The 19,484-nt window shown below is 52.3% G+C and overlaps 1 protein-coding gene across 1 annotated transcript in view; it reads right to left on the bottom strand.

Moving 5' to 3' along the window:
- Positions 1–19,484, bottom strand: part of PLCG1 (phospholipase C gamma 1) — a 51,237-nt gene that overhangs the window by 17,582 nt on the left and 14,171 nt on the right. The window contains exons 2-8 of the mRNA XM_054391756.1: positions 11,102–11,254; positions 9,305–9,398; positions 8,750–8,797; positions 3,385–3,469; positions 2,573–2,656; positions 1,573–1,595; positions 714–786 (exon numbers count right to left, since the gene is read on the bottom strand). Coding sequence (XP_054247731.1) covers positions 714–786; positions 1,573–1,595; positions 2,573–2,656; positions 3,385–3,469; positions 8,750–8,797; positions 9,305–9,398; positions 11,102–11,254 — 560 coding nt within the window. The remainder of the gene's footprint in view (positions 1–713; positions 787–1,572; positions 1,596–2,572; positions 2,657–3,384; positions 3,470–8,749; positions 8,798–9,304; positions 9,399–11,101; positions 11,255–19,484) is intronic.

The raw sequence follows: 19,484 nt of genomic DNA, 5'->3' as shown, positions 1-19,484 counted from the left end.
TTTTGCTTCTCTTTCTCTATGGATGTCTTTCATCAGGCCATGAAAACGGCTGGGTCCCTTCACTGGTTAACTCTCTGCTTGCTGCACAGCTTGGACAGGGAGGTGGTGGCAGGAGATGGGGAGGATGGTGCAAAGCTGGAGGCCCCACACTTTCCCTTCTCTTGGAAGAGACCACCAACGAGACAGAAGCCCAGCAAGACTGGAAATTCTGGCTCTGTGCAGCCCCCAGACGTGCTGCTTGCACCCATATGCATGTCTGAGTGTTCATGGTATGCTTGCTGAATGACCTAAGATTGCTTTGAAATAGAAACATCAGCAACTGAATCAATTGGCAGCTCCTGAGGAGCTGCTGACACCTCCTGGGCAGCCAGGATGAACCATGACAATTCGGCTGCTGGAAACTTTCAGTACCAGTGGAGGTCACAGAGAGAGGGTAAATCTCTACTGACCAACTCCTCCACTCCTCAAGACTTTCTGCTCTTAGTCCCTTTTTCTGACCAGGCTGACAGGCTGAGGCCAGGTTTACCCTCACTGATATTTTCCCTGCCTCACCTCCTGCTCCTGGAAGGATGCACTCAGGTTGTGGCCATGCCAGGCCACAGAGATGATCAAATCAGCCCAGCTCCATGGCAAGGTCATCCTTGGAGTACCTGATCCCTACCAACATCAGTGCCTGCACCCTCAACCCTCCCCTGAGCCTATTTGGAGCTCACCCTCTGGTATTCCAGCAAGAACTTCTGCAAGTCCAGCAGCGACACCCTGAAGTGCTCAGACCTTTCTCCACCCCTGAAAAGCAGAGGGAAGCTTCAGTCACTCATGCAGCACATCATGACCAGCTGTTACCAGCATCATGTGAGATCTCATCTGCAGTCACCACATGGCTTGTGCAGGCAAGATGTGCCCCAAGCAAGCAGTGCTGCAAGAGCAGAACAGGATGAGCAGGAGACCCGAGGAGGGTATGACAGCCACAACACAGCAGCTGAGACTGTATGCCCCCATCTCAGAGCCAAGGATTGCTCCAGGATTCACACTGCCAAGGGTACAACAACGTGGAACTTTGATGAAGGGTGGCAAAAGTCATCAGAGGGACTGATTTGTGCAAAACAGAGGGTCTGCCTTGTACAAGGGTGGAAAGAACTAAGGAGGAGCAGGGCAGTCAAGGGGTGACTGTAGACAGGACATAGCTGCAGAAATCCAGAGGACACAGACTCGTGGAAGCAGGGCAAGGAATGAAGGAGGGAACTGTTTGTAATTGATTATCTCAAAGACCCAGCCATGGAGATAACCTTTGGGAGATGGCTCAAGGTCTAATTGTTTCATGTGAACCAAATGACCATTTTAGGAGGTGGCTGACCTGAGCTGGATCTCAGTGGGATGCCTGGGAGGGAGAGAGCCCTTCCTGGCCTGAGCTGAAGTGCCTACAGCTTATTCAGTGTGCAAAAACTCAAGCAGTGCAGTGGCAAGTGTGAGCTGTGCAGCACCTCTCCTGCCCAGTATGATGTTGCAGCACCAAAACACATTATGGAGTAAAAGCAAACAGCCCCTCCCCAGCACACATGGAGAGTTACCAACCTTTCTAGGAATGGGACATCCATCTGCAAAGGAAGAACCACAACTGTTAGAATCACAGACTGCTTTGGGTTGGAAGGGACCTTTAAAGGTCAGCTAGTCCAACCCCCTTGCAGTCAGCAGAGACCTCTCCAACTAGAGCAGTTTGTTCAGAGACCCAAACAACCTGACCTGGAATGTTGCCAGGGATGGGGCATCTACCACCTCGCTGTCCAGCCTGGGTCAGAGTCTCACCATTCGCAGTGCAAAAAAATTTTTTTTTTCTATCTAGCCTAAATCCCCTTCTTTTAGTTTAAATCCTTCACCCCTTGCTTGTCCTGTCACAACAATCCATGCTAAAAAGTCTGTCCCCAGTTTTGTTCTCAGCCCCTTTAAGCACCAGCAGATGGTCTCCCTGGAGCCTTCTCTTCTCCAGGCTGAACAAGCCCAACTCTCTCAGCCTGGTCTCACATCATTGCTGTGGCCTCCTCTGGCCCTGCTCCAACAGGTCTACGTCTTTCCTGTGCTGAAGACTCCAGAGCTGGATCCAGCACTGCAGGTGGGGTCTCAGCAGAGGGGCAGAATGTCATCCCTCCACCTGCTGCCCACACCGCTGGGGATCCACCCAGGACAGGGCTGACTCTGGGCTGTGAGTGCACATTGCCAGCTCATGTCCAGTTTTCCCAGCACCCCCAGGTCTTTCTCTGCAGGACTCATCAATCCCTTCAGCCCCACTCAAGCTCATTACTGTATGTGGCAGCACAATTTGATGAGAAGCTGGCAAGGACAGCAAACCAGCACTGTGCAGCTCAGCTTTCCTACAGCTGTTGCTCACACACAGGGCTCCCCATCCCTATCAGCCCTGTGCTACCCAGCCTAAAGCAGGAACTTCCCTGTCATGTCTGGCCCAGAGGCAGGAGAAAAGAACTATTAGCTGAGGGCAGCAGGGTTAAAAAGGTGATTAGGAAGGGAAGGGCCAGTAACAAATGTGGTCTCTCCCTCCCCTGGAAAATTCAGCTCTTACCATTTTCTGGGCACTGAACATCAGGCTGCGGTAGAGCTGTGCAAACTGCCCGTAGGTGATGTCCCCATTCCTCTGCTCCACATCCTGTAGCAAAAAAAAACCCAGAGGTCAACACTGCACTGCCTAAGGAGTGTCTCCTCCCACCAGAATTCCTGGGGAAAAAGGAGGAGGAAAGACCAAAGCCTGGCCAGACATTGCCTCCTGGTCGGGTCAGTGGGACCCCATAGTGCCTGGACATAGGCACATCCTAACGTGAGTTCTCTGACTCCCCACAGCACTGACAGAAGTGTTACTGTGTGCTTGAACACTTACAAAGGGATCACTTTAAGTTTCTGATGCAGAGAGCCTCTGAAGTATCTGGAAGCTACGAGCCCCATCATTCCCTGGTCCCAGTGGCTGGCCATCATGAGATGAACCTTCACTCTTGGTCCTGGACTGATGCTGGCAGTTGGCTGCCTGTCAGGCATGCAGGATGCAGGACCTGCTGGCCTCACTGCCTGTCCTCCTGAACTCTACCCCAGCAGCACAAAGCCCACAACCGCAGGCAGGAGCAGTGTGGGGAGCAGGGGAGGCAGGGTGGGGCAAAAAGAGGGTTCTGGCCACAAAGGGGCCAGGGTGCGGCACCCAGTGGGAGCTGGCACTTCTTCAGTCACCACCGTGGGTGGGGGCCCTCCCAGGAAAGGCTGGGAGCTTCTGCAATATGCAAACACACTGTGGGAGTTTAATCACCACCAGGTTTTGCTCAAAGGGAGGTAAGAGGCTACCAAGTGTCTCCAGCATGAACAAGGGGAGCAGAGGAGTCTCACACTCACCGTGAGCCTCTCCCGCAGGAACCTCATGTTGGGGACCCGGTAGTTGACCTGAGACAGCATGTTCTTCAGATCCTTGGCAGAGATCCTGGCTCAGCAGGGGAAAGAGGGGAAACACTTTCAGGAAGTCTGGGATGGAAAAGGCTCATCCTGGGACCAGGACATCATGTGTCCAAAAGGGGCACAGGCTGTGATACACCAGGACAGATGCGTGACCCCAGAAAGATGCTGGGGTAGGGACCAAAGGCAGAACAGAAGAATGTTTTTCACCCCAATGATCTCTGTGTGTGCACAGGGAGCAGAGAGAGGTTCTTGCATTCCAGAGGGAACTGCAAACACCACTCCAACAAGCTCCCAGCACAGCAGGGTGAGTCCCAGCACCCTCAGCTGATGCCACAATGTGCTTCAAGGGCACAACCAAAGAGAAGGATTTTTCAAGTATCTGTGCCCCAAGACAGATGAGGCATGACCAAATCCCCTCCAAGCCCCACTCCATAGCCTGCTGGAGGAGGGCAGGATTTGCAAGTGGTTTGGACCCTGCTAATTTTATCCTAAAGAGAGGAAAAAAGTAATTTTCAGTGTCTGGCCGCAGGCACAGCGCTGCCACGTCATGCCCAGCTGCCCTCCCCCGGCCACTGCCACACGGCACCTGGTGTGGCTGTCCTCCCCATGAGGACCTTTGCTCCAAACATACCAGTTCCCAGACTGGGGAGGGCTCCAGTGCCAACCTCAAGTGGGATCCTACACCCAGGCAGGCAGGGACAGGCAGTGAGGAGCCCTGGGCTGCCCCTGCCTGCTCTGAAGTTGTCCCCCCATGAGGTAACAACCCTGCAGCAAGGAGGGATGTAGATGTCTCCCATGTGCAGGATTTAAGAAGCAGAGAAGTCTGCATGCAATCTTTTTTTTTTTTTTTTTTTTTTGGCAGCTCCTCCAAAAGCAACTCCTCCAAGGCTGCCCCAACAATCATAGACACTGCTTTTGCCTCCCACTGAGCAGGAGGGAGCCCAGGACCTACAGGATGCTTCCCTATCCCCCAAAGCTTAGGGCAGGTTGGGCTCTGGGAATGGTTTTGGGGCAGAAATACAAACATGCCAGGAAAGATGTCCTGTGCAGGGATCACAGTGTCATCTGCTGTGGTATGGAGGGGCAGCCTGAACCACGTCTTTTTTACTCTCTCCCCTGGAAACAGGGTGATCTCCATGCCACAGGACTGAGCAGGGACAGAGGGAGCCCCAAGGAGTGTGAGAAACCGGCTGGTGTCAGGCGCTGCAGAGATGAGGCAGCCCTCAGCCGGTGGGACACAGAGAGCCCTTGTTTCTGGGCTGAGAGCTGCAGGGGACTGGGACGCATGGATGGCCAGAGCAGGACCTGGCCTGTCTCCCATGCCATGCCCAAGGCCAGCACCCAGCCAGCCAAGGGCCATGCAGACAGAAAAATAAGAAAGTTGGCAGATGGCACCAGCGTCCCCTTCCCTCCTGGCTGTGTGAGCTGCAGAGCCAGCAACGAGGGGCAGCTTTGCTATCTCCCCACTGCACCTCCACCAGCAGGAGAAGGAATCCCTGGGGCTCATGGTGAGCATTCTGGGCAGGGGATCCTGCCCCTTCCCCTCTCCAGCATGCCTGGCATCCATGATCATGGGTAAGATGCAACCCCCAAAGGCAGAAGGGTCCCAGCTACAGGATCCTGCATGACAGGGAAAGGGGGCAATGTTTGGGGCAGTGAGCCAGGAGCATAATGGTTGCTCCTGAGAGATGCTCTCATATGTCAAGGACCACAGCGTGGTCATAGGACACTCAATGGGTCACCCAGAATCTCCAGAGCCATCCAGCAGTAATTTCCCCGAGGTGAGAGGCCGGAACTGCAGAAAAGCTCTGGGAGAAAGATCAGGAGGGCCTGAGCAGCAGGACCAGCAGTGGGCTGGAGGCAGTGGCTGGCTCTGGTGACACTGGGCTGCTTCACAGGAAGGTGTTGGACCACAGCAGTGCTCATCCATGTGATGGCACCAGGAGAGGCAAGACCAAACCCTGTAAGAGCTGTGACCAGTATTTCCCTCTCTGCAGCAGCAGCAGGATGGGTTATGGAAGGATTTTATTCACCGTGTGGTATTAATAACGTTGAAGTGCTGGACACCTTGGATAAACAGCTCAGTACTATTCTGAGACTAGAAAGTAAAAACCAAATAAACAAACTACTTTCTCCTAGGGAAGCTTTTTAGGCTGTTGTGACAAACAGGCTGAAGGACAGAGCCAGCCCTCTCACAGGGCAGGAAAACATTCCCCAGCACTGCGACTTGCTCCCAGCCACGGGCAGCTCTCCTAGTTGGGGTGAAACACTCTCCTCCACAGCAGCTAGGAAAAAACCCCAGCATCCTGTTATCCTCCTTTTTCCACCTATCCTCCCTTGGAAAAACAAATACCCACAGGCCCAGAGGCCAGTGAAAACAGCCAACATCTGTGGCGTGCTGGAAGGTATGCGCAGGCAGAAGGCGGAGGGGAAAGGGCTCCGGCACAGGAGGCTGGGGTGTGGGGCACACCAACACCAGGAACCATTTATTCAGCTGCCAAAAACCTGCCCCTTCTGGAAAGGACCAAGGGTGGTTTGCAAAAAACCAAAACCAACCAAACCAAACACCCCCAAAACCCCAACCCAACCAACCACAACTCTTTTGGGTCTTTCCTTTTCAAACCCATTTTGCAAAAGCAGAGAGCTCAGCAACACCAAAGTTAATGCTGGAACACCTTGTAACAGCAAAGATTTCATCCAAGAGATGCCTCAAAACTGCTGCACCTACTTTGCAGAAAGCACAGGGATGCTTGTAAAATGGGGAGACCTAAAAACTTTCTGCATTCACCCTTCACTTCCATCTTGCCCCTTTTCCTGCCCAGGCTGGAGCAGCAACCCTTTGCAGAGAGCCCTCTTCTCCTCATGGACAAGGAACCACAGGATCATTATGGATGGAAAAGACCTTCAAGCTCATCCAGTCCAACCATTATCTAACTCTACCAGAGCCACTACTACACCATATCCTTGAGCACCATATCCAGAAGGTTTTTAGATACACCCAGGGATGGCGATTCAACCACTTTCCTGGGCAGCCTGTTCCAGTCTTTGATAACCCTTTTGGTATAGAAGTTTTTCCTAATGTCTGATCTAAACCTCCCCTGGTGTAACTTGAAGCCATTTCCTCGTGTCCTATCAGCTGTGACTTGTGAGAAGAGACCAACACCCACAAAGGAGCACATTGCATTTTGCTAGCTTAATTCTGAATGCTAATAGAAAGATGATGAAAAGCAAACCAACAGGAGAGCTGCAAGAGGCTGGCTTTCAGCTCTGCTGAACATGCTTTGGGCAGACAAATCTATATATTCAATCTCTCTTGTCCTGCCAGGATATCATTTCATCAGACTAACTGCATGAGGAAAAGAAGCCATTTTTAACAGGTTTTTCTCCATTCACCCTCCAACCCTCCCCCTGCAGCCACCCCTGTCTCTATCCCACTGCTCACCGCTGCTGAGCTAGGAACTATTATGCCTGGTCACCACTGCAAACCAGTACAGCATGTATAAACCCCAAGCCTGGACTGGAAAGGTGTGTGGCATATGCAGAGCAGCTGCAACAGTTTAAAGGTTCCTTTCTTTCCCTTTCTGCCTCTGCCAGGATTTATCCCTCCTCCACAAAATCCCTGTGCACCCAACTGTGCTCTTGCAACACCATGAAAGAAATCATTGCAAAGCCAAAAAAGTCCAATGCTCCAGGATCTCCCCAACACAACACACTCCTGCTCTGTTCCCAGATGTGGACAGGCTGAATTTAACCCCTAGCAACCTGAGAGCAGGGCAGTCTGTCTGTCCTGGCTGTGGCTGGGAGGGACACAGCAGTGGGGACCAAAGCAGGATGAGAGGACCTGCTCACTTCTGATGAGCACAGAGCAGTGATTTCCACCTGACCATCCACAGGACTGAGCTGTCTGATCATGGTCACCCACAGCTCCCCAGTGGCATGTCCCCAGCACAGGTTCACAGAGAGAGTGTCTTGGCAGGAGCTTGCTGCAAGGAGCAAAAGGACTCCAGGGCTCAGAGTGAAGCATGGAAATGGGTAGCAGAGTGAGATCAATGGTGTTGGCAGGGACCAAGCAAAGGATGCTCTGGAGACCAGAGACCTGCCCAGTGCCCTGCAGCCAGTTCTGTCTGGGCACCTGATCACATAAAAGGGGCAGACAGGGTCTGGGTGCTCATCATACCTAAGTGCAGGAGCTGATGTGTGAGTGATGTCTCCAGCACTGCCCCCTCCAGAGGAGCACAGGACTGTGGAAATCAGTGCTGAAAGGTTAATGGGCTCAGCTCATGCTGTGGGGAAAAGTGTGCCCCTCCTTTTGTCCCTGAAAAGTAACAGTCTCCTCAGGAAGAGGAGTCTGGCAGCTGACACGTGGCCAGGGAAAGCAGGTGATGGCAGCTGGGATAGAGAGCAGAGGCTTCTCGACAGGGAAATGTCCTCTCCCTTATCTCCTCATAACAGGACATGACCCAATGCACTTATCTCCTCATGACAGGTTCAAGCATGACATTTCACCTGCTAAGACACCACTAAGCACTCACCCAAGAACCCCACAAGCAGTGGTCCTGCTACAGTTCATCAATCTAGAAACCAAGCATCAGGATGATCCATGGTCTCATGGACCTCAGAGCAGAAGAAACCAAACAGGGTGGAGAGTTACAAATAAGCCAGTTCAGCCCTGATAGTGTGCTTACAACCACTTCTCCCTAGTATCAAGTAATAGAATGAGAGGAGACAGCCTGAAATTGTGCCAGGGGAGGTTTAGGTTGGAGAACAGGAAAAATTTCTTCACTGCAAGAGTGGTCAGGCATTGGAACAGGCTGCCCAGGGACATGGTGGAGTCACCATCCCTGGAGGTGTTCAAAAAACATGTAGCTATGGCACTCTGGGCCATGGTTTAGGGGGCATGGTGGGGCTGGGTTGACAGTTGGACTTGATGATCATCCAGGCTTTTTTCCAGCCTTAATGATTCTGTGATTGTTGGCTCCTTGGTGTTTGCTTCCTTGGCTGATGCCAGCTGGGGGTGAAGGTGTTTCATGGCTATGGGATCTCAAGATGTTATTGGGCTTAAACAGCGGGGAAACAGCTCAGGGAAACAGAGTTCTGGGCTGTTTTCTTAATTTAGTAAAAGTCAGCTAGAGAAGTACTGGGACTTGAATTAAGGTTCCTTGGAAACTAAAATTAAACACCTAAAGAACCCAACAAAAAAGCCCAAAGCAAAGGCTGGGGGTTCAAGCCAAAGGTGAGACTTTCCAGCTCCAACCTTTCCACACATGTGCACATCTGTGCAAGGGAAGGGTCCCTCTCCTCTCACCTGTCTTCCCGGTTGCGATCCAGCGAGTAGAACTGCTTCCGGAGCCACCTGAGCAGGGAAGCACAAACATGGACACACTCAGCCCCAGCTCCTCAACAACAGCCTGCCTGGTTTGCTCCCACCTGTGGAAAATGCTCAGTGCCACACCACCCACTCCCACAGCCCTGCTGCCCACTGGGCTCTGCTCCCCTCCCAGTGACCACCTGTCTCCTTTAAAATCATCTCTGCCTGAAAGTGAGTCCATGGAGAAGACAAACAAATCAAAGGTTTGCGCTTCTGCACTGGGCTCTACAGACAACACAGGCTGCACACAAATAGAACCATCTGCTTCGTGGTACAGCTCCTGTTCCCTGCGTGTGGGATCAGACTCTGGCCACCAAAGATGTAGCACTTTGGGTCAACAGGATGAAGGTTCTGGAGAGCAGAGGCAGGAGGGCCAGGACAGCACAGTTCAGAGAGGGAAGGAGATGTTGTCACTGTGCTCACCTATTTCTGTCATAAAAAGGACAGAAAAGGGGAAAAAAGAAAAGTGCAGGACAAGAACAAGGTCCTTACCTTTCAATCTGCAGGGGGGTGGCAGCCCTTAGAGTGTCTGCCACCAGCCAGTTCAGCCCCTTGATCCACATATTGACCTCGTCCTCGGAAGTGGCTGTGGAAAGGGCACAGGAGAAATGGGAGGAAGGGACTTAGAAGCTGATCACCAACCCAAACTTCTTGGGACTATCCCCAGCATCTTATATTCCCTGTTGTTTCCTTCATCCCCTGTCTGATAACAGCTCCCTCTCGTGCAGATGCCCTGGCTGGCTCTTCTCCCTGTGGAACTCCTGCTGCCCTCCCCTCCCATGGGATCTCTATTTCCTTTCAGTTACAGAGAGATGGGGAGTTATCTTTGTTCCCAAACAGTAATGCTCTGGTTGACAGGCCAGCACCTCCTTAGGAATGTGTGACAGCTCCTCCATGACCTGCCTCTCAGCAGCTCAGTCCTTTCTGAGAGCAGAAGTGCTGTCTCCCTCCCTGTGTCCCAAAGCACCAGCCAGAAAACAGATTTGCCGTGGATGTTAAGGACTCAGCATGGTTGGCTCCATCAGTGCTCCTCTAGATGGGTTTAAGTAAGATACAAGACTCTGTGTTGTTAGCAGAAGATATTTGCTGTCAGCTGAACTGCAGCCAGTGCCTATAAGCCTGTCCTGTGAGGAGAAAGTTCTTCACAGAAAGAGTAATTGGCCAGTAGAATTGGCTGCCTGGGGAGGTGGTGGAGTTACTGTCCCTGAAGGTGTTCAAAAAAAGATTGGATGTGGCACTTGGAGCCATGGTTTAGTTGTCAGGAGGTGTTAGGTATTAGGTTGGACTTGATGATCTCTGAGGTCTTTTCCAACCTGGTTGATTCTGTGATCTGAACAGGACATTCAACAGCATGAACTTCCCTTCTCTCAACAACAAAACATAAGCTGGACTTGGAGTATCCAGCCATAAGTCAAGAGATGCTGCATTGATCAAATCCAGGGCCAACAGCTTGGAGGTATGGAGGCTTTGTGAGTCATTGTTTGCCACTGGCAGAGTTTCCTCACCCAGAACTGCAAAGCAGAAGTGGGTGAGATGTTACCACTCGATGTGTGGGGCTGGTTACCACAACGCAGCTGATGAGCACCAACAAGCCATGCTGAGATCAACCGCCTGATTTCCAGCACACTGTTGAACTAAGAGCAACACACTGAGAGAGCTGGGGCTATCCAGTCTGCAGAAGAGAAGGCTCCAAGGAGACCTTACTGAGGCCTTCCAGTATCTTAAGAGGGCCTACAAGAAAGCTGGGGAGGGACTTTTTAGGGTATCAGGTAGTGATAGGACTAGGGGGAATGGAAAAAAAAAAACTAGAAATGGGTAGATTCAGATTGGATGTTAGGAAGAAGTTCTTCCCCATGAGGGTGGTGAGACACTGGAACAGGTTGCCCAGGGAGGTGATAGAAGCCTCATCCCTGGAGGTTTTTAAGGCCAGGCTGGATGTGGCTCTGGGCAACCTGATCTAGTGTGGGGTGTCCCTGCCCTTGGCAAGGGGGTTGGAGCTGGATGATCCTTGAGGACCTTCCAACCCTAACAACTCTATGATTCAGTTCACCCAACTTTTGTGTTTCCTGAGTGAATTAGGTGACCTAACCAGAGACTAAACAGGAACCCTTCAGGCAACCACTGTCACCTTCTTCCAAAGCCAGCTCCTCTGTGTGTTGAAAAGAGCATCTGCCCAGGGATAACTTCCAGCTCACTCGTGAAAGGATGCATTGGAAGTTTGGGTCCTGTGGTGAGGAGGTGCCTGCCCAACCCTGCCCCAGCACAGCCCCAGGGCCGTGAGGGCTCTACCTTGCAAGCTGAGGGTCTTCAGCCGGAATTCTGTGCCATAGAGGACAACGAAGCAGTGAGAGTGCTCTGGTCGGAAGCAGGGATCCTCCTGGTACCGGTCAAAGTCGCGCGAGTTCTTCCCTGGGCGAATCTCCTTGACTTCACGGATGTCCACTAAGAGAAAGGGAGAATGAAAGGGGAGTTCAGCAAATCCCCACAAAGATGGAGAAGGAAGGGCATGGATAAAGTGACTTTAGTCATCTGCAGAGCTGAGTTACCACCCATCACCTGATGACAGACCCAGGCATGCCTAAGGCACTGGGGTACCAGGCTCTGAGACAAACTGTGCTTCCCTGGCTGTGCTAGAAAGCAAGGAGGGGATGGCTGCCCCAGGACCAGAGAGCTGCCAGGCATCTGAGGACAGCAGGCAGGTGCTGGGTTTGGTGCCTTGCAGAGGGACTCACTGCATTTAGGCAACAGGTGACCATCACAGCAGCCTCCCACTGCTCTCCTGACACTTGCTAATGGCACAGGCTGAAGAACCATCCAGAGCTCTAGCACCACCCTGCCAGGCTGGTCCTCAGTGCAGCTACAGGTACCCAAGTCCTCCTAGAGAAGTTGCCCACACTTCTTTGAGAAGCCCTTCAAGAGCCCCAGCTTGCTCCTCAACCTTTCAAAGCAGCACAGTGCTGTTATCAGCAGCCTTGCACACCCTCCTGGTTGGATGTCTCCCTCCAGGTGATCTGCAGGTACCATGAGCAGAGGGCAGCACACATCTGAAAACTGAGCTCTTCTGGTTGTCTTTCAAGACAGCAACTTGCTCCTTTGTTAACAAAAGCTTTTCTACAGAAGTGAACCCTGTGAGGTGCCAGCCTCCTGCCCAGCTGGATGAAAACCTGTTTGCAGCCACCACTGAAGATTTAAGATCCACTCCTCTGCGAATTCAAGTTGGATGCTGAAATTTGAGTTGATCCTGGGTTTAAACAATTTGATGGTGCCCTTGCCTTCCCCCCTCCCACATTTCAACCTGAATTGTTGTCTGGCATTTCCCTCCTGCCCCATTAGCATCCTCCCAGCACAGTCCCTGCCTTCATACAGATGTCATCTACGTCAAGAAAACATTGTCCCTCCTTGCCAAAGAGGGATGAAGTGATCACCTCTGTGTGGATCTGCCACAGCACATTACCCTGGCTAGGGCTGGTGGCTCCAGGGAGCTGTGCTTACGTTCATTATCCTCCCACACATCCATAATGTCAGTGTGCTTCCTCCAGGAATGTCTGAAGGGGGCAACAAGCAACCAAGCCATGGTCAAATGAAACTCCTACATGGTGTCCAGCAGACAATGGCTAGGGTCAGGCTGGCAGCACCACCACCACATCAGGCTGCAGGACACAGTGACAGCATCATTCTCAGGCTATTCCTTGGCTCATAGGCTTGGTGTCACAACTCAGCAGCTGTCCCTGGTTAGCCAGTTCAAAGGTGACCAAGCATGAGGCAGTAATATGACCAGAAGGGACAGCCCAGGGTGGCAACAGCTGACTCCAGGTCCTGGCAGTGAATGGCAGGGCAAATGTCAGCGTGGGGCTGGCTATGTGTGTGGGTGGTCATCTGATGGTGCAGCTACAACATCACCCTGGCAGCTTCACCTGTAGCTCATGAGAAAGAGGAGCAGATAACTCCAACCAGCTACCTTGGAACTGTGTTCCTCTGCAAAGGGCAGCTGTGAGCACGCTGGAGCCTTGAACAACAAGTGAGGAGAAGGAGATGAAGAGATTCTGGTAAGGGAGCACCTTGCAGCCTCTCTCCCTGGAGGAAATTCCCAGAAACGACTCTCAGTGCCATAAAACAAAGAGAAAACAACAGCAGCAACAAGGGAAAAAAAAAAAAAAAGCCACACAAAACTCAAATCAAACCCAAGAATCCTCATTTCCTGGAAAAATAGTTTCTTAAATGCTGAGGGAATCAAATAACAACATTTGTGAGTCACGTTTGCACAGCAGCTGATGCTTCTGAGCAATGTAGGATGGAGATTACTGCAAACCTGGCGTGTAATTCACCCCAATTAAACTCCACTTACTGCACTCACAGTGGATTGACTCGCCTTTCACTTCCATTTACTGCAGTCTAAAACCAGACAGAAATGGGACCTGCTCAGTACCCACAGCACTGAACTGCACAGTGAGAGACAATGCTCGCTCCAAACCAGCCCCACAGCAAGGCAGCCACAGGGCTTGGCTCTGGGGAGACTGATCAATCCTACGTGAGGAATGTGGGATCCTCTCTTGGCAGGGTGCACCATGGGTGTGCACTGGTAGAGGATAGCAGCCCAGCAGAGGATGAATCCAGACCGCTGCAATAACCCCCCCCAAAGCTCATCAACCCAGGACAAGAGCATAGAAGACCAACAGCATCCTGGATTCTGTCGGAAGTAGTGTGGCCAGCAGGACCAGGGAAATCATGTTACCCCTGTGCTGGGCACTGGTGAGGCCAAACCTCTAATACTGGGTTCACTTTTGGGCACCTCACTGCAAGAAGGACATTGAGGTGCTGGAGTGGGTCCAGAGAAGGGCAACAATGCTGGTGAGGGGTCTTGAACATAAAGCTAGTGAGGTGCAACTTGAAGGAACTAGGGTTGTTCAGCCTGGATAAAAGGAGGTCGTGAGTCTCTTCTCCCAGGTAACAAGTGGTAATATAAGAGGGAGTGGACTCAAGTCAAAGCAGGGAAGGTTTAGATTGGATATTAGGAAAAAATCCTTCACAGAAAGGGTCATCAAGCACTGAACAGGCTGCTCAAGGAAATGGTGGAGTTACCATCCCTGGAGGTGTTCAAAAGATATCTGGATGAGGTGCTCAGGACGTGGTCTAACAGTTGTGTACAGGCAGATGTTAGGTTAGGGACTTGGTGATCTTAAAGTCTTTTCCAACCAGCTGATTCTGTGAGAGACCCAGTTCCTTGGGGCTGCAGAGGGAGGACAGACAAGCTCCCCCCAGTAAGGGTGAGACTTTTTTAAAGGCATCACCTTCCCTTTGGGAATGAGTTGGCTGGAAGTTGAAATGTTCATGTGCCCCACTGTAACCTGCCCATGTGCTCCCAGCTCCAGTGACACAGCACATTCCTCTAGCCCTTAAAAAACCATGTCAGAGTTAAGGGCTTTGTATCCAGGGCATGAAGACTAATCCTGTCTTTGAAGGATGCAGGGTTTGACTAACCCAGTGGGGTAAGAACCAGCATCTGGGTTTTCATGGTAGCTCACCAGGCAATAACTACTGAAGGAAGGTGCCACATTATGAATGACCCTACTGTGCCTCATGCTGGAGGTGCCTGCTCTCTGCTTTGGGATGTTGCTGCATGCTGACCATGCCCTGCACTCACCTCTCGCTGCATGGAGCACCAGGGGGTTAGTAAGCAAGTAGTTAGAGCTGTTGTTACAAACTGCACAGCTAAAATCCACACTGTGGCAAGAGCCCTGCAGCAAGCCAGGTGCCTGGCAAAGGCAGAAGCACACAGGGAATTCCTAGGGCAAAGGGCAGCCTCGGTGAGGGCCTTGCACCTGGAGGCAGCAGGGCAAAAACCTCCAGCCCACGCATGCCTGCAGCTGCTTGCTCATTGCTCTCATCCTCCCCAACATGCCTGTGTGTGCTGGGGAGAAGGCAGCTGAGGGTTTGCTTTGTGCAGCTCTCTTCTTGCAGCAGAGCAGCCTCTCCAACCCCACTGTCTCTACTGACTCAAAACACCTTCCCAGCCCTGCTGCAGCGTGGAAGGAAATGACTTAGCAGGAAGCACAACAAACACAGATCCCACCACCCCGACAAAGCAAGCACTGAAATGCTGCTTCCCTGCACCAGCCCCTGCCTCCATCCCACCACAGCTCCTCCCTGCAGAACCCCTGGCCCAGCACAGGATTGGGAGTCACCATGCACAGGAGCAGGAGAGATGAAGACATCTTAGAATCACAAAATAGTAGAATGGTTTGTGTCAGAGGGACCTCTAAAGGTCATCTAGTCCAACCCCCTGGCAGTCAGCAGGGACATCTGTGATCAGAGCAGGTTGCTCACAGCCCCAAACAACCTGACCTGGAATGTTTCCAAGGATGGGGCATACACCACCTCTGTGGGCACTGCTCCATCTTGCTATAGCTCAGGTCTCTCCAGGGTTTTCTCCAGCTGGTTTTGCTCAGGTCAGCTCCACAAGCTGCTGTAGCTCCTGGAGGTAACCCAGTTCTACGCAACACCAGGCAGGCCTCCCTGCTCACTGCAGGAGTGGGGTTGGACTAGATGACCTTTAAAGGTCCCTTCCAACCCAACCCATTCTATGATTCCATAAAATGACATCTAACCACCATTGATGCAGCCAAAGACTAGGGAATGGGCACCTGGTGGGGCCCCAGCATTACAAGTCATATGCATGCCAGGGCAGGGGAACAAGTGGCAGCCAGTCCAGGGTGAACCCTTCAAAGGTAAGTACCCTCTCTCTGGGGTGACCCATGTCTCCTCCTTCCCAAGAAGCCTTCTCCCAGTGTATGCTGTGAAGGCAGCAGTCACTACAGGAGACAAACTCCATCCCATGTGGACAGTAGCAAGAGGAGGAAGAGCTTGTTGCCACAGCAATGGTAAAGAGAAGCTCTCTACTGGAACATAAACTCCTCTGTGGTCTGGCAGGGCTCAGATCTCTGAGCAGGGACAGACAAGCAGTGGATGAGATTGGAGGTCTGGAGCATGCTGGCCATCCTCCAGCTCTCCCAGGCAGGCATGCAGGCAGCAGCCAGGAGAGGCTCTGGGAAGGAGGCAGCAAAGCCCACCCAGCCCAGAGGAGCTCTGAGCTCCTCACATGGTTCCACGTTGCACACTGAGCCATGCTGTGGCCCTGCAAACAGGTTGTGCCCTTTGCAGCCTCTCAGAGACCCCCTCAGCCAACCACCAGCAGAAAGCCTTGTCCCTCTGCTTGCTCCCAGCACTTAAAAAACCAAAGACACAGTCACATTTCTGGGCAAAAAGCTTTCCTTTCAGCTGGGGTTGCATCAGAAAGAAAAAGCTGACCCCAGAGCCAACCCCCACACCATTTACAAAGAAAACAACAAGCCAACCACCAAATTACCCTCTGGTTACCAGAAAACCAGACCCACCCTTAAAGTCATCTACAACTCAATCTATGTCCAAGCCTCCTTTAACCACCAGTGGATTGGGTGTTGTAATGAGTAAGGACAAGGACACCCTGGAAGAGGCTCTAAGGGTTGCAACATCTCTACCTCCAGGGTTTTTTTTTGAAAGAAATAAGGTCTGCCCAGAGCCTTCTCTTCCCCAGGCTGAATGAAACATTGTGGATCCAACAGAGCACAACCCTGAAGTCATCCCCAGGCTTTCCATCACTGAAAGGCACTGGGTGGTCAGGACACTGGGGAAAGGGGAGGGGGGGAAAGTTACAACGTGGGTAAAAAGAAAAGAAATCCTCTGTGCAGGCAGTAAAGTAGCAACATCTCCCTCCCAGTATGTCCATGGAAGCCCCTGAGATGGACGTTCAGGCCAGCAGTAGATATGAGGAGCTGCGGGCATCTGGAGGAGGACTGCAGCCAACCTTCTTGTGCTGGGGTTCACAGCTGCTCGATCATCCCAGGAGCAGCCCTGCCCAGCCAGGAGCTGTTCCCCACCCGCTCAACGTTTCAGCTTTGCTGACTGCAACCCAACACCACTCAGCGAAAAAAAAAAAAAAAAAAAAAAAAAAAAAGGCAAAAAGCCAACCCGAACTCCCCCGAGATTTCAGGGGAACAGCCGAGCGTGCGCTAAGTGCTCTGCTGGAACGGGGCCAGCACCTTCAGCACCTCACAGTCTGGGGCTCTGTTGCCTGCCTTCTGCTCTTCATCAAGCCCCTTCCGCCTGCAAAGCTCCAGGCCAGTCCCGGGTTTGTCCCTGCACAGACCCAGCCCCACATCCATCCAGACTGGAACTCTCTGAGCTTGAGTCTGGCTGTAAAAATTGCAGTGGCTCTTGCAAAAGGCAGGCTGCACCCACACCGACGCACAGAGTGGGGTCCTGTGCTTTGGATCCCCTTGGCAAGCAGCAGTGTGGTGACCCCAACGGATTAGAAAGATTTCTGCGGGCAGAGCCACCACCTGGTGCAGGGTTTCAGAGTGACAATAGCTCAATCTTTCAACCCCTCAAGCTCCCCTCACTCTAAAGACTAAAGCAGAGGGTGCAATGGGGAATGGAGCAGCTCTGCCCAGAGACACAGCCAGGAGGTCACAGCATCCTCCTCCCGCCGCGCTCGCTGCCATGGGTGCTGCTGTCCATCACTACCAGCTTCCCAAAGGACAGTCCCATGCCATTAGCAGATGGTTTCTCCAGACAGAACAACAAGCAACAAGCTGAGGAGGCCTTTCACTTGACCTTACTATTTTTTTCAGAGGGCAGGAGGGATGGCTGAGGCATCTGTGGAGGCCAACACAAACACCAAACCAGCAGTGCCTTGTGCCCCAGCAAACCCAGCACTCTCCAGGAACTCAAACTGGCCATGCTGCCCTTTCATTTGAGGCACCAAACCCCTGGCCAAAGCTCTCTCAGCCCCACTGCTGTCCCAAGGTGGGACACAGCCACCCCAGTGCTCAAGGGCTTGTTGAGTCCCCCTGTTCTTGTTGCTGTAAGATGCAAACACCTCTCTTGCCTCAGGAGAAGATGCAAGTAAAGTCTCTTCCCCTCCAGACATGGTGTCATGGTTCAACCCCAGCTGGCAGCTCAGCCCCATGCTCCCCCAGTGACAGGGGGGAGTGAATCCAAAGGGTAAATGTAAGAAACCTGGTGGGCTGAGCTAAAGACAGTTTAACAGGTAAAGCAAAACTACTAAGGCAGTAAAGCAAAGCAAGGAATTCAATCAGCACTTCCAATCAGCCATCTCCAGGCTCCATCACCCATAATGCTGATTTGGGAAGACAAAAACCATCACTCTGAACATCCCCCCTCCCTTACTTCTTTTCCCCTCAGATTTTACTGCTGAGCACAATATCATATGGTCTGGAATATCCCCCTTGTCAGCTGGAGTTGGCTGTCCCAGCTATGTCCCCTCCCAGCTTCTTGTGCACGCTCACCCTACTCACTGGTGGGGGCAGAATCAGAAAAGGCCCTGACTGTTCAAGTTGCTCAGCAGTAGCTAAAACATCCCTGAATTATCAACACTGTTTCCAGCACAGATCCAAAGCCCAGCCCCACACCAGCAAACAGAAAGAAAATCAACTCTACCCCAGCCAAAGCCAGCACTCTAGACTCAGTTGTGTCTCAGGTTGCTCCAGCAAATTCCTTCATCTCACCTGCTCCTACATCAGCAAACAGCAATTTTTGCTCCAAGCCAGAGCATTTTGCTATGAAGCAGTTGTTGCTATGAAGCAATTTGTCTACCCCAGAAGCAGCAACATCCACACAGAGAGCGTGTTGGGAGAGAAGAGAAAACATAGCTCTGTGGGCTGGAGATGGGACAAAAGGGAGGTTCCAATAGCCAGGATCAAGAAAATGTCCTCAAGTTATGCCAAAAGAGGTTTAGGTTGGCTATGAGGTATAATTTCTTCCCCAAAAGGGTTGTCAACCCCTGAAACAGGCTGCCTGGAGCAGTGGTGCAGTCCTCATCCCTGGAGGGCTCTCAAAGCTGTGTAGATGTGGTGCTGAGGGACATGGTTTGGTGGTGACTTGGCAGTGCTGGGTTAAAGGTAGGACTTGATCTTAAAGGCATCTTGTAACCAAAAGAACTCCACGATTCTATGATCCTGACTGACATCCTGGCTCACCTCTCAATGATCTCTGTCAATCAGCAGGAGCAAAGGGATTTGGCAGGGAGCCTGCTCACCGCCCGGGAGCCAGCAGCTCTGCCCAGGCACCGATAGCCCACGCGGGCACGCAGGGACCTGCCGCCTGCTCTGCGGGCACCCACGTTTCCTGCCCCTGCTCTGGCTGCTGCTGCCTCTGCTGCACCCCTGGCCCACGTGTCCTGTGGCTTCTGAGCTCATTCCTCCCTCCCCTGCCCCCTCCCCTCCCCCCCAAATCCTTTTCAACTGCAGAGGAAACTAGAGGAGATGGGCAGGGAGATTAGGAGGTGCCACACAGCTGCATGTGGGTTGAGGAGAGGGTGTGCTGAACCCTTCCCTCCTCCATCCCAGGCACACATTAGGGCTTGGAGCAAGGAGACAGAGGTTGTATTCAGACATCATCCTGCTCCTACAGACCAGTGTGGACCTATCTCCAGGCTAACCCAGACCTTGCTGCTCTGCCAGCTTTAGCCTCATGCAGGTGGCCTTCAGGAGCTCACCAACATCCTCCCAGTGCTAGAAGCAGAGGCAGCTGTGGGCTGGCAGCTCCCTATCCTGTATCATCAGCACATCTCTCCTGCCAGCTCTCAGCTGCAAGAAAACTCAAGTTGAAAAACCAA

Source organism: Indicator indicator, chromosome 24, assembly GCF_027791375.1.
Source record: "Indicator indicator isolate 239-I01 chromosome 24, UM_Iind_1.1, whole genome shotgun sequence".
Taxonomy (NCBI): domain Eukaryota; kingdom Metazoa; phylum Chordata; class Aves; order Piciformes; family Indicatoridae; genus Indicator; species Indicator indicator.
This window is presented reverse-complemented; position numbering and strand designations above follow the sequence as displayed.